At 42.6% G+C, this 15,280-nt stretch overlaps 1 protein-coding gene across 3 annotated transcripts in view; it reads right to left on the bottom strand.

Annotated features, from left to right (window-relative positions):
• Positions 1–15,280, bottom strand: part of NHSL1 (NHS like 1) — a 331,325-nt gene that overhangs the window by 149,421 nt on the left and 166,624 nt on the right. The window contains exon 1 of one of the 3 annotated variants that reach the window (XM_082249098.1): positions 9,221–9,935. The exons of the other annotated variants lie outside the window; for them this stretch is intronic. Within the exon in view, the coding sequence (XP_082105224.1) occupies positions 9,221–9,428 (208 nt within the window). The 5' untranslated portion in view covers positions 9,429–9,935. Of the gene's footprint in view, positions 1–9,220; positions 9,936–15,280 lie in introns of those variants that run through there. 3 annotated transcript variants of the gene reach the window in all.

Below are 15,280 nucleotides of genomic sequence, written 5' to 3' on the forward strand. Positions count from 1 at the left end.
TTTGCGCAAACCAATCAAAATACGCTTTTTGCGATTTTTTTTACCAAACATATGTAGCATAAAACAAATTGGCCTAAAATGTTAAAAAATTTTGATTTTTACATTTTTTGGGGGGGAATTTCATATAAAAAAAATGTGAAAAATATTGTTATTTTTGCAAAATTGACGCTCTTTTTTTGTTTATAGCGCATGATCAAAAAAATCGCACAGGTGATCAAATACCACCAAAAGAAAGCTCTGTTTGTGGGAAAAAAAGGACGTCAAATTAGTTTGGGTACAGCATCGAACGACCGCGCAATTGTCACGCAGTGCCGAATCGCAAAATACCCCCTGGTCAGCAAGGGGGTAAAATCTTCCGGGGCTTAGGTGGTTAAACAGCTTAGATGGATTCATCTTCCATGCCATACACGGAAGTACGCAACGCTGCCCCTTCAAACTTCCAAACAAGTTTCCCACATACAATCCAATATAGTACACTCCCAATATAGCCATTACCCTTCTAGCATGTGACCCCACAGCACAGAAACACCTTTGACCTTTCACACCAGCATAAGTGAGATCACATCAAAGGCTTAGTGACCTCTAAACTGAGCTAGAGATGTATCCAAAATACCCAGAAGTGTTCTCCTTGCAACAGTAAATAAAAAGAACACAAATAAGTCCATTCCTATCATTCTGACTGTAGGAAAACCTCAGTGTTCTGAGCTACCCAATTACTGGCTCGTGCCATAAATGGAAAAGTCACTAGAAAAAAAAAAAAAATAAAATAGATATATATATATGGGTGGCCAGGGGGTGGTTAAAAAATGAAATAAAGTGTTATTAAACCCAGGACCCTGCATTCACAATATCTGGTCTCCCACAGTACACAGAACATGGAAATGCAATTATTTTAGTAAATTTAAACTGCTAAATAAATTTTCTCATCAGCAGTATATAGCAGTCTTGTGACTTCTATCAATGTCTGGTTAAAGCTTGTAGGAGGAGTTTTCATTCTCCCATGATTGTCCTATGAGGATGCAGGACCCCTGACTCTCTGTCTGGACAGTGCTGATTGGCCCTGTACTGATCACATGTACTCTCCCCAAAAAAAAAAAAAAAAAACTCTCTAGGAATACACATCAAACTGAGCATGTGCCGATGAGAGCAACCAAGGCTCTGTTATATCAGGAGATGGATTAGAGACAGTAAAAGAAGGGGAGGATCAGAGAAGACAGGATCAAACAGCCTTTTTACACAACACAGAGGATTAACCCCTTAGGTTCCAAAGTGAGTATAACAAGCATGCTTTACTACATATACACACTGGTTTTTCTGTTGTGGGTCTAGTAACACTTTAAAAAGGTGTTTTTGGTTTGTGCTGCTCAGATGCAGTGTAGTGCCACTTTAAAGCGGGGTTCCAGCCACATTTTTTTTTTTTTCAATAAAATTACCCCCGGGACAGTCAGGGCTAGTACATTCCACAATGGATAGCCTCTGTACTGTCCCGAGTCGCACTTACCTTTTAGAGGAAATACTTACCTTGAAAATTTCTCCAGCGCTGCCATCTCGGATGTGGGCAGCTGAAGCCAGCGCGTCCTCTTCTGCGTCCTCTTCTCCCAGAATGCGCCTGCACCGGCCCCACTCGTGACTTCCGGTGCGGGTACTTCATCCCTCCACAGCTTCTGGGCATGCCCAGAAGCTGTTTAGCAGGGAATGAGGCGCTGCACCGGAAGTGACGAGCGGGGCCGGTACAGGCGCATTGATTCCTGGGAGCGATGACGTTCAGCTCCCAGGAATCAGTGCAAAGAGGAGGTGACGGCGCGGGCCGAGGCCGCAGAGGGAGGAAGTGGAAGAAAGGTGAGTATATTTTTCTTCAATAACAAGGTAAGTAAACTAAAAAAAAATCGTAACTATCCATTTATTTCTCAGGTGACCATAAGCAAGCGGATGGCCCAAAATCGACTATGTCGATTTTATGGCCGGAACTCCGCTTTAAGTAATAACTCTGGATCTCCCTCTTTTCAAGGGACTGGTATAAAATAATCTACTATATATTGTACCTGCGATATACGTTTTCCTAATGATTTCCTGACTTTGCATTACACCAAATACTTGTAATCAGTTGTATAGAAGGTGATCCTGTTAAAAAATACATATAAATGCACATATTTTTATCTGCAAAAAAAATGTGCATTTTTTTTTTATTTATTTTTTTGTTGAAGGTGAACTTTTCCTTTAAACTACATCCCATTTTGGTTTTCTCTCTACAATACTCGTGGTGAAAGTTACAATTTTGTGTCTAGACCGATTGACTGAGCGTTCTACTGTACCCATCAATCTTCACCAGCCTTTCAAGGTGAGCGAGCTGGAAAGACTTTTTGAACTTGTCTTTAGATACTTGCCAACACTTCAAAGCCACATATTCAATGAAATTTAATTCAGCGAAGCAAAGCATTAGAGTTCACCATGAGTGGTTTTGGATAGTTCAGTGATGCCATATTTAGCAAACTACCGTACATTGTATTTAAATAAATTGAAGGTCATTGTTTGCCAGCTTTTAGGCTTTGCCAAGACGGTTCTCGTGTATTTTCTTTATTAACGTAATGCTTAAAAGTCACTTTCATTTCGCTGGAAAATCTACAGCTCACCCTTTCTAAGTGCAGCTTAGTTTTATTATACTTCCAATATAGTAACTGAACTAGCACGGCACATGACACAAGCCTGCCAAATACCACATATGTACAATATTGGGGAACTCGTTTTTAGGAGGTATGCACAGACGGAGACAGAACCAAACAGAAAAAAATATACAGTGTAAATAATGTATAATCTCTTTCTGTAATTTGTAAAGAGATGTCCAGGATTGAGATTTAACAGGAACATGAAATGATAAATGGCACAAGGCTTTGTTTATACAGATGGTGACATCCAATGAGAGAGAGGTGGCACAATACTTAGTGCTGAACCTAGAGATGACATGTATGTGTGACTGTTTTCTCATCCCGTCATAGATATTTATTCTGCCACCCAGTGTAACTCTAAACTGACCAGAGATTTAAGGCTGCTTTCACACTTGAGCCAAGCAACTTTCTTTTTTTACTTTTTTATTTTTTTAGTGTTTTTGGGGTTTTTTTTTAGGTGTTTTTGTATGTAATTTCTATTTTTTTTTTCAACCAATGGAAAGCTAGTTACTGGGGGAGGGGGGGGGGGACTTAAAGCTGTATAAAGGAAATTTGTACATCCTGTATATTATTGTATTATATTTTGTATGTATTGCACACTGCACAAATGGATTTCTTTCTTTCGAGTCCTGATTAGAATTTAGCCTGCCTATGTTACGCCCCTTGTTACCATAAAAGTGCAATTATAATATTAATGTGATACCTACGTAATCATGTGTATAAAAACCTTTAATTGCGTCAATTTTTGAAAGATGCGGAATGTATCTTTTTGTGTCTGTTCCCTACTGCAGTAGTTATTCATTTGGAACCACTAATCAATATGAGGATAGGAGTTGCTTATCTATAAAATGTCCAGAACAGAAGTAATAAACCCAAAAACAAACATTATGTCTGCCGGTGTAACGTTAGAAAACCATACCTCGTTAGAATTCCATACCCACGTCACTTCCTGTCCGAAACAGCTGAGCAGCGTAGCAGTGCGCATGCTCAGAGCCCCGGAAACATCATTGAACAGCAGAGAATTTGACAAGTGCGCATGCTTGGAGGGAATGAAATTATCACGGTAGTGTGAGTAATGTTACACTTGCGGTGGTTACATAAAACAGCTCGGCCGTAACATGAGTCATCTCCGCTCCTATCCCTGTCACTTCCCTGATCACGGCTAGTAAATGTAAAAGCGGCGGCGGGTGCATGAAATGTAAATGACGGAGATCTCTGCTCCGTGATCCGCTTTTATATTTATTAGCCGAGATCAGGGAAGTGACAGGGGTAGGAGTGGAGATGACTCATGTTGCAGAAGAGCTGTTTTAATGTAACCGCGGCAAGTGTAACATTACACACACTACTGTGATAAATCCATACCCTCCGTAGGTGCACCGGAAGTGACAAGGGTATGGTTTTCTCACAGGTATGTTTTTTTCACGGAACACTGGTCACTCGCGATCTCCCCGTGGAGAGGGAGAAAGGCAGGCGGCTAATGTAAACAAAGCCGCCTGTCATTCTCCCTGATCTAACTGCAGAGATCATACGATCCTGCTATGTAGGATCGTATGTCTCTGTGGTTACATCACTAGCCACACCCCTTTACAGTTAGAAGCACGCCCCTAGGGACACACTTAACCCCTGCATCACCAATAAAGTTAATCCCTTCCCTGCCAGTGTCATTTTTACAGTAATAGCACTGATTACTGTAGTAATGTCACTGGTACCCCCAAAAGTGTCAAAAATGTCAGTCAAGGGACCGATCTGTCCGCCGCAATGTCGCAGTCCCGCAAAAAAAAATCGCAGATCGCCGCCATTACTCGTTAAAAAAAAAAACACCAAAAATGACAGAAATCTTTCCCTTAGTTAGTAAACGCAATAACTTTTGCGCAAACCAATCAAAATACGCTTATTGCGATTTTTTTTTACCAAACATTTGTAGCAGGAAACAAATTGGCCTAAAATGTTAAAAATGTTAGATTTTTTACATTTTTGGGGGGAATTTCATATAAAAAAATGTGAAAAATATTGTTATTTTTTTCAAAATTGTCGCTCTTTTTTTGTTTATAGCGCAAAAAGTAAAAATCGCACAGGTGATCAAATACCATCAAAAGAAAGCTCTGTTTGTGGGAAAAAAGGATGTCAATTTCATTTGGGTACAGCGTCGCACGACTGCGCAATTGGCCGTTAAAGTCACGCAGTGCCGAATCGCAAAAATAGGGCCTGGTCAGGAAGGGGGTAAAATCTTCCGGTCCTTAAGTGGTTAAAGAAAATCTGTAAGGTGACCTTACACTGGACCCCCCATCCCCCCAATCTGACTGTACCAGTGTCCTGCGATCCCCCGCTGTCAGGCACTAGGACGCCGTTTCACCGGTCCAGGGATTTGACCGGTTATGCTTATTTATCTCCTATCTGTACCCCTCAGCGTGTACAGACAAAAGGCATTCTAATTGGTCAGCACCGTCACATGGATGAGAGAAAGCCAGGAGGATCTCAAATCCCTGGACTTGTACAGCAGCGTCCCAGTGCCTGGCAGCGGGGAGCGCAGGACACTGGTACAGCGGGTCTGGGGGGGGCTGTGGAGGGGGTCCAGTGTAAGGTCACCTTACATATTTTCTGTAAAGGTGAACTTAAACTTTAAAGAGGAAGTCCACTTCGAAATAAAGAGTCAGCAGCCACAATTCCTGTAGCTCCTGATGTTTAATAAAAGGACACTTACCTGTCCAGGAATCCAGTGCCGTCCTTACCTGGGCTAGTTCTTCACTAGCCTTTGGGTTCCCGGGTCCAGCATCCTATCTGTGGGCAGCCAGCTATGCAGCTTTCCGCTTCACAGCCGGCTGCCCACTGCGCATGCGCTTTGTAAATGGCCCACAGTCTTCTGGGACCTGTGACATGTTCTAGAAGACTGTGGAGAGGGAGGGGGAGAGGAGAAATTCTGTTCAGATTGCCTAGGGGAAGTGGAAATTGGGAGCGGATACGTGTCAAAACTAGGTACCTGGTCCCCTTCCTTCAAAAAATAATGACATGCCAAACATGGCAGGGGAGGAGGATAGGGGGACTTTTAGGTGGAGTTCCCCTTTCAGTCCAACCAGCCTGCCCATAGATAGATCGAAATTCAGCAAATTCCTGCTGAATTGGAGGAATATGGATCCATCTATGGCTGGCTTAGGGTAGTGACATTATGCAACGATTTCTGTAATGAATATTTAGCTCTTTCCATCACCACCCTATGTTTACTGCATCTAAACTTCAGACACTGATGCGGACTCTAACAGTCATTTAAAAGCACAATCATTTACTTTTCTCTTCCAGCATGGTCCTAGCAGATGTTGAATCTTGTCCTATTTATATTACTACAACTGTAAAAATAGTAAGTCAGCTGTCATTATGAGGTTAAGGCGTGTTGTATGTGTGCTTTTATATTTACTCTGGGTGCACTTTATCTAGCCATCAGTTCTTCGTTTGCATAGCAACATCAAGCACAGACAAAACAATTAGTTGTTTAGCTTGGATAAGCAAAGGTTTGTCTATAATAGGGGATCCTAATGCTAAACACAGAGTTTTGTGTGCTCAACTCAACATCAATTTCCAGCTTTTCTTATTAACGCAAGCTTAAAGTAGATCTCGTCTTGTTGGCTCCATAGAAACCCATGCTTTCCATACACTGCACTGATGATGGCCAAAAAACATGAAACAGTTGTATTCAGTTTGCAAAAATGACTCTGTAATATTAGGATTTATTTGTAGCATACACTAGTTGTTCTGGGTATCCATGTGGCTGATAACATATAAAGGAATGATTTGCATGGCTCTGCCCACTGTCCTGAAATGAGGGATAGTTCTTTAGTTTTCAGGATATGTGATGGAATGAGACATGTGAATACCTTCTGCTCCAAAGTTGGCCATAGATTAGTAGTTGTTTTTTTTGTTCGGGCTCCATCCACACAATCGAGGGACATAGTATACATAGAATACACTTGCTGGTTGCAACTGCCGAACGACAAATGGTTTCGGACTTGTCCGTTTGACAGGTGCCGATCTGACAATTAACTTCTGTCAAAAGATATGGCCTATAACAGTGATGGTGAACATTGGCACTTTAGATGTTTTGGAACTACATGTCCCATGATGCTCAACTACACTGCAGAGTGCATGAGCATCATGGGAAATGTAGTTCCAAAACATCTGGGGTGCCAAGGTTTGCCATCACTGGCCTACACTGATCAAAATGTGGCCAGTCCTTGCTGAACTAGCTGAATTGCGATGCATTGATCCAGCCTAAGGTATATCTAAAGCCAAAGCCTATTTTAGTTTTGAATAGACTTTTGGAAGATTTTTAGATTACTTAATTTGTCCTATATCTTTGTTCTATCAGGGGATCCCCAGCGACAACTGTTACAAATGGAATTCACATTAATGCCTATCTCAGTGGCAATGGTCACCAAGACAGAGAGGGTGATCCTTGGTTCACCCTGTGGTGTGAATTTAATGCAGGTTTTTGTCCAAGGTGAGGTGCGAATTTACGTTGCGATTTGCGGTGTAGAGGTGCGAACAAATTTGCATTGCACCATAGAAGTTCTCATCGCACCCACACCAAAGAAGCACAGGAATCTCTTTTTTTCCCGACATCAAATTCGCAACACTGGTATGTGAACCAAACACATAGAAATCCATTTTTTTCAATTGACAAGCGAATCTTGGTCTCCCTAACGGCATCTAAACTGCTCAGGATTCACAGCAGTGTGAACCCAGTCTGAATCACCCCAGCAAAGACACAGAAATTAAAATTTAACAGAGAATTTAAAGAGTTTATAAACCGCGGCTGTTGTGAAAAAAAAAACACACCTGTAAGGCAATGGCATAATGTGCTAGTATGCATCACATCCTAGCACATTATGAAATACTCACCTTGGAACAAAGCCCTCCAGCTCTGTCCTGTCACTGCTGAGAGGGCTGACATCTTCCCCTGGTCTTTCTTTCAGGTTTGTGTGTTTTGGCTATGTGACTGGCCGGAGCCATGATGGCATCACTCCCGTGCATGCGTGCGGGAGCCCTCGGTTCCGGCACAAAGCTCTGAAGGTCCGGGAGGGTATGCCGGACCTGCAGAGCGCATGCACCAGTGACATAACTGGCTGCATCCAGGGTGAATATCTCCTAAACATTGCACATTTAGGAGATATTACTGTCACCATTGTGTAAGAGAGAGAGATGACTTTTCAAGAAAATATTCACAAAATGTCTTCAATGTAATGCCCCAGACATCTGAAAAAGCAAATGTCCATGAACAAAGGTGTTAAGGGCTCTTTCACACGGTCCGCCTCCGTAGGCAGATCCGTGCTGCTCAGCGGGGATCAATCCGCGATCCCCACTGAGCCGGCGGATGACAGCTCCGTCTCCGCTTGCAGTGCGGAGAGAGAGGTGTCACAGCCCCCGCTGCTCTCTATGGGGAATGGGATGAGAGCGGACCGCCTGTCCGCTCTCATCCGATCCGATCCCCAGGACGGATGGAAAATAGGGTTTCCATCCGTCCGGATTTCACGGACAGGATCGGATGCGGATGGCAGCGGGTGTCAGCGGACATGTCACCGCTGACATCCGCTGCTCCATAGGGCTGAATGGGGCATCCGAGCAGATCCGCCTAAAGAACTGACAGGCGGATCTGATCGGACCGCCCGTGTGAAAGAGCCCTTAAGTGGCCTATCTTGGTGCAACTTTGTTGCAGGACGTGGTTGGGTTTAAAGGAGCCAGGGTTAATAATATTTACCTCTCAGGGCTTTTTATATATATATATATATATATATATATATATATATTTTTTTTTTTTTTAAACCAGAAAGTTATGTTTTGTTTTTTGTTTTTTTTATTTACTTTACTTTGCTCTTTAAGAGCCGGTTCACACTGAGGCGACACGACTCCTTACTACTTCTGGGGCGACTTGTGCAGTCCCGTGCACCACGACTTCGGAGCGACTTGCAGGGACTTCACATAATGGAAGTCTATGCAAGTCGCCCCGAGGTTGCCCCGAGGTAGTACAGAAGCCTTTTTCTAAGTCGGAGCGACTTGTGTCGCTCCTATTAGAATGGGTCCTGTAGCGGTCAATGGACCGCGAGGGAGCGCGACTTGTCAGGCTGACAAGTCGCCTGACAAGTCGCGCTAATGTGAACCGGCTCTTATGCAACAGTTTCCTAATATGCACATACATATGGAAGAAGAACCCTTTCGGTCATTTAAAAGAACATCTTTGGGGTCTAATTATTGATGTTTTCACTTGATGTTCCCTATTTTTCTAATTGAATTGTATTTGAAAGTTGAGTGGTAACAAGACCCTTAATATGTAAGAACATCATCATTTTCTGCAAATGATGCTGCAATGTGTTGCACAAATAATAAGCATTATCCAGGAGTGACTTCATTCAAGCTATACTTTTCTTTGTAGCAAATTACTACATGGTAATAACAATAATGATCACTTCATACACAAATTATGTAATGAGATGTTCTAGGTGAAGCATTATCCTCATACGAAAAAATAAATCTTACTCACACAAGAATACATACACGCTTTTATATTTTACCTTTTCTGCTGTGCCTCTGATACCCCCAATATTCGGACTCATCCTCAACCTTCTTACTTCTTTTGAAAAGGTCTTCATCACTTTTAAATATCTTCTTGGTTTTTTTTCGAGACAAAGAAGAGAAGTTGATCCAACTCACAGGTCGAGAGAAGGGACCATGCGAGTTTCTCTTGATCCTAAAGCTTCCAGAATTGGACTCCTTTCTCATTTTGTCTAACGGTGGGTTGACATATATAAATTCTGCTGGTATTCTTAACCATCAAGTAATCATTGTCTTCCTAAAAAACGTATGAGTCAAAATGATGTGAAAACCTAAACCCTGCCGTTTGTAGCATTATACGAAGAATTATCTCAAGTCTCTGTCACACTAGCAATCTTCGAACGCAAGGAGCAGATTAACAATCCACGTTGTTTTATATATCCAAACAGCTTCAGCAAAAATGTTCATTTATCAACGGTCTGCAGCAGCCTCTCAAATGGTAAAAGCCATTCAAATCCATCGTGTTGAGATGATAAGACTTGAAAACGTTCAGTGGTGGAATCAATGTATATTACGACCCCTAGACTGTGAAAGGTGAGCAGTGATTTGGCGTCTCCAGTTTACAAGGAACAATTCAGGCAGGTATACATAGTATACACTATAAATATAGCCTGATCTGCTGGAGCTGATAGCACTGTGCTTCCTCTAGTGTGAAGTGAGCAGAGTGATCTCCCCACTGGGACTGTCAGTACATGGTGCAGGACACTCCCTGTTTAGTCCCAAAGCACAACACTGACAGCAGCCTGTGCCTTTCAAAATGCATTGTAAGATCACAAGCCTGGCACCGCACAAAACACTTTTACATGCCTGCAGAGTGTTTGAAAAGCAACATTTGCATCAGCATTCTTGTCACATTAGTCACCCTAGTAGTGTCAAACTCTATAGAAGACCAGCATTCTCTTATAACCTTCTGTTACCATTAAGTGGGGTACACACTAGTAGAAAATCTGCCGAAAATTCCCATCCGAGGTAAAATCGTACGATTTTCGGCTAGTGTGTACACAACTTTCAGCAACTGATGCTGACATTTTCAACAAAAAAAAATGGAGGGACAAACACCAAATTTTTTTATCGTCCGTCTCCAGCACGACCAATTTTTGTTTAATGTGTATGCAGTACGTCCGCCAAAAATCGGATAGGAAAGACCGCGCATGATCTAAAGTTGCTGACGACCCGGAAGTCTAGGAACAAACGTCCCAAATAAAAAATCGGACGAGAAATTTTGTGAACATTATGCACTGTCAACTAAAAACGGTTATGACCGCTGAGCATGAGAGAGAAAAATCAGAGTATATTTTGTCCGAGTTTCCTCAAGTGTGTACGAGCCTTTACTCTCTTGGTAAGTAGTAGGGAACAAACTATTCAGCTAAAAGGAATATAAAAGGACTTGCGGCCATTCGCTAAAATTAGAAGAAAAGTGGTTTAACCTTAAACTGCATAAAGGGTTCTATACCGTCAGAGTGGTAAGGATGTGGAATTCTCTTCCACAAGCAGTGGTGTCAGCGGGGAGCATCAATAGTTTCAAAAAACTATTAGATGGGCAGCTTAACGACCACAACATACAGGGGTATACAATGTACTATTGACATAAACACACACACTTATCGTAGTGGATGCACTGGTGTCTTTTTTCAACTTCACTAACTATGTAACTATATTAATGGAAGTCCAACAACTTGTACTCATGATGTTTTGAAAACTCTCCTAGAAGCCTTTTCTCCTGGCAGCAGCTTTTGGCAAAAAAGACGCCTGACACTTGAAAAAGTGTCTAATGCTTTTACAAGCATTTGAGCGTGTTTACAGGCAGCAAGCGCTTGGGTGTAAATAAATTTCATTCTCCACTGTTTTGTTCGATGAGCAGTACAGTGGCATGGTGGTGCAGGCTTTTAGGGGTTAAAACCAACAGTAAGGAGGCAAACTTTTGCCTCCATGCCCCTGGAGTACCTAACACATCTGTATCCCGGGCCCCCAATAAAAGGCATATGGGTAAATAAAGTGACACACACTGAATTGTGGGTGTGGTCAAATTGTGGTAACAGCGGGAGACAAAGGGGCATAGGTAAAGAGAAACTCCACCCCCCTCCCAAAAATTAAACGTCAGCAGCAAATAGCGCATCCGGAAAGTATTCACAGCGTTTCACTTTTTCCACAATTTGTTATGCTACAGCCTTATTCCAAAATGGATTAACCACTTACCGCAAATCGACGTAGCCCTAGGCTCTAAAAAATGGTACCGCAGGCATCACCCCGGTAGAGCCACTTATTGTAGCCGACGTAGGGCTACGTTGATTTGCGGTAAGTGGTTAATCCATTTTGGAATAAGGCTGACAGCCCATCCGGAGTTTGCCAAAAGGCACTTGAAGGACTCTCAGACCATGAGAAATAAAATTCTCTGGTCTGATGAAACAAAGATTGAATTCTTCGGCCTGAAAGGCAAGCGTCATGTCTGGAGAAAACCAGGCACCGCTCATCACCTGGCCAATACCATCCCTACAGTGAAGTATGGTGGCTGCAGCATCATGCTGTAGGGAGGATTTTCAGCAGCAGGAACTGGGAGACTAGTCAGGATCGAGGGAAAGATGAATGCAGCAATGTACAGAGACACCCTTGATGAAAACCTGCTACAGAGTGTTCTGGACCTCAGACTTGGTTGAAGGTTCATCTTCAAACAGGACAACAACCCTAAGCACAAAGCCAAAAAAACAAAGGAGTGGCTACGGGACAACTCGGTGAATGTCCTTGAGTGGTCCAGCCAGAGCCCAGACTTGAACCCGATTGAACATCTCTGGAGAGATCTGAAATTGGCTGTGCACCAATGCTCCCCATCCAACCTGATGGAGCTTGAGAGGTCCTGCGAAGAAGAATGGGAGAAACTGCCTAAAAATAGGTGTGCTAAGCTTCTAGCATCATACTCAACAAGACTTGAGACTGTAATTGGTGGCAAAGGTGCTTCAACAAGTATTAAGCAAAGGTTGTAAATACTTATGTACATGGGATTTTTTTTCGTTTTTTATTTTTAATATATTTGCAAAGATTTTAAACAAACTTCTTTCACGTTGTCATTATGGGGTATTGTTTGTAGAATTTTGATAAAAATAATGAATTTAATGAATTTTGTAATAAGGCTGTAACATAACAAAAAGTGAAGTGTTGTGAATACTTTCTGGATGCACTGTACTATAGCTGCTAAATTTTAATCTACTGTAACTTACCTGTTCAGGGATCCAGTGCTATCCTCACCCAAGCTGATTCTTCAATGAGCTTCGGATCCAGGTGCTGGTATCTTAACCACTTACCGACCGGCCGACCGCCGTCGATTTACGTCGGTCCTTTGACGCTAAATACCGGGGTTATGGCAGCAGATAGCTGCCATAACCCTGGTATTTTATAAAACGGCGGGCGATCGGCTTTCAGGTAAGGGTAGTCCCAGCGGCGGATTCGCAGCGGGATCACCCTTACGGTGCGGTGGATTAGGTGACACCCTCCCTCCCTCAGCGTCCTGGTCCTTTTCCCCGATCCCGGATCCTCTTCGACAGAAAGTCGAGTGAGGGCAAGATGGCCCTCACACGACTCTATGGTCTTGGAGGACTGGAGCGACGTCAAATGTTGCTGCCTAGCAACCGGGTTAAAGAGACGATTTTTTGTAACCATTTTTTTTTTTTTAGTGTACTCGTGAGGTCTGAAGTCTTTTTGACCCCATATCTCACAATAAAGAGGTTCTGTCATGGCTATTAATATTACAAGGGATGTTTACATTCCTTGTAATAGGAATAAAAATAATAAAAACTATTTTTAAACTGTGTAAAAATAAAAAATAATAAATAAAATAAATAGGAAAAAAAAAAAAATTAAAGCGCCCTGTCCCCGTTAGCTCGTGCGCAGAAGTGAACGCATACGGAAGCCCCGCCCACATATGTAAACGGTGTTCAAATTACACATGTGAGGCATCGCCGCGATCATTAGAGCGAGAGCAATAATTTGAGCCCTAGACCTCCTCTGTAACTCTAAGCTGGTAACCTGTAGACATTTTGAAAGTGTTAACTATGGGATTTTTAAGCACCAAAGTTTTTTGAAGCATGACATGTTGGGTATGTATTTACTCGGTGTAACATTATCTTTCACATTATAGAAAAAAATTGGGCTAACTTTACCGTTATCTTATTTTTTAATTCAAAAAAGTCCAAATTCCAAAAAAATTGAGTTTGGAAGACCGCTGCTTCTAGGAGCTGTGATGTGTCCCAGAATGCTGTGGGCGAAGGGGAGGGGGGGTAAACTTCTGCTTGGTTCGCCTAGGCGATCTGGGGGGGATGTGGAAGCGGTTACCAGTCAAGAGCGTGTACCCTCTCCATTCTCCCCCCCAAAAAGAAAAGTGGCAATTGTTAAAGGGGGGGGGGAGGAGGCAAACAAGCGGAACTTCCCTCTTTAGATGAAGTTCGGCTTTAAATAAAACCTGAGCCTACATCACCCATACTCAGCACACGCATGCTACAGTTCTTTTACCCATAAAATATGCTTTAATGACTGTGTACGTCTGTGAGTCTGTAAGTATGACTGTGTGATGACGCAGTGTGATGGCTGGTTTACACTAGGGTTCATCTCTGAAGAGCAATGTGTTCACCAGGTGTGGATCGCATCTCACGCACCCCATTAGTACTCCACTGCTCCACACTTACCTGTCAAATGCTCTCTGAAAAGCATATTGAAAAGTTGCACTCTTTAGAGGGCAATGCTTGTTTAAACAAGCCCTTACTGTTATGTTTTTTTGGACAGGAAGTTAAGGACAATCTTCCCACACATTTCATGTCAATATCCTCTAACTTATCAAGGCCTTGGCAGATTACATCAGAAATCCTATTTCACTAGAAAAGCATCCTATCTTCTGACTTCATTACAAGATCAGTAAAGCTGATAATGTATTGGCTTTACTCATGTTACAGTACATTCATTATTTAACCACTTCTGGACCGGAAGGATTTTCCCCCTTAACGACCAGGGCATTTTTTGCGATTCGGCACTGCGTTATTTTAACGGAAAATTGCACGGTCGTGCGATGCTGTACCCAGATAAAATCGATGTGCTTTTTTTCCCCACAAATAGAGCTTTCATTTGGTGGTATTTGATCACCTGTGCGATTTTTATTTTTTGCGCTATAAACAAAGAAAGAGCGACAATTCTGAAAAAAAAAATATATTTTTCACATTCTGCTATATAACATTCCCCCCCCCCCCCAAAAAAAACTAACAATTAAAAATGTTTTCATCATTTTAGGCCAATTTGTTTTCTGCTACATTTTTTTTTTTTTTAAATCGCAATAAGCGTATGTTGATTGGTTTGCACAAAAGTTATCACGTCTACAAACTAGGGGAAAGATTTATGTCATTTTTATTGTTTTTTTTTTACTAGTAATGGCGGCGATCTGCGATTTTTAGTGGGACTGCGACATTGCGGCGGACAGATCGGACCCCTAACTGACATTTTTTACACTTTTGGGGGTACCAGTGACATTACTACAGTAATCAGTGCTAGAAATATGCACTGCTACTGTAATAATGACACTGGGAGGGAAGGGGTTAACACAGTGGGTGATGAAGGGGTTAATTGTAAGCCTAGGGGAGTGTTTCTAACTGTATGGGGGCGGGGCTTTTGAAATGATCACAGAGACCTGTGATCCTATATAGAAGGATCACAGGCACTCTGTGATCATTCCAGAGAGAAGAACAGTCAGCTGTGTTTACAACAGCTGACCATTCTCCTCTCTCAGCGGGGAACGATCGCGGGTGGACAGCGGCAATCGGAGCCGCTGGCTCTGTGCATCGGAATCCCCGCTGCAGAGTGGGGGCGGGAGTTCACCATTGGGGGCGGGAGTGCACCACTGGGGGCACGTGCTTGCCCCCTAGCAGCAGACGCTCGACCGACGTAGGGCTACGTCAGTTCGCACAGGAGGGGCTGCCTGGCGCGGTAAAACTGCTGCGAGCGGTCCTTAAGTGGTTAATTAAACATTTTTTGCTTTTACTTACAAA

This window comes from Pelophylax lessonae (genome assembly GCF_965119305.1).
Source record: "Pelophylax lessonae genome assembly, chromosome: 3".
Classification (NCBI taxonomy): Eukaryota; Metazoa; Chordata; class Amphibia; order Anura; family Ranidae; genus Pelophylax; species Pelophylax lessonae.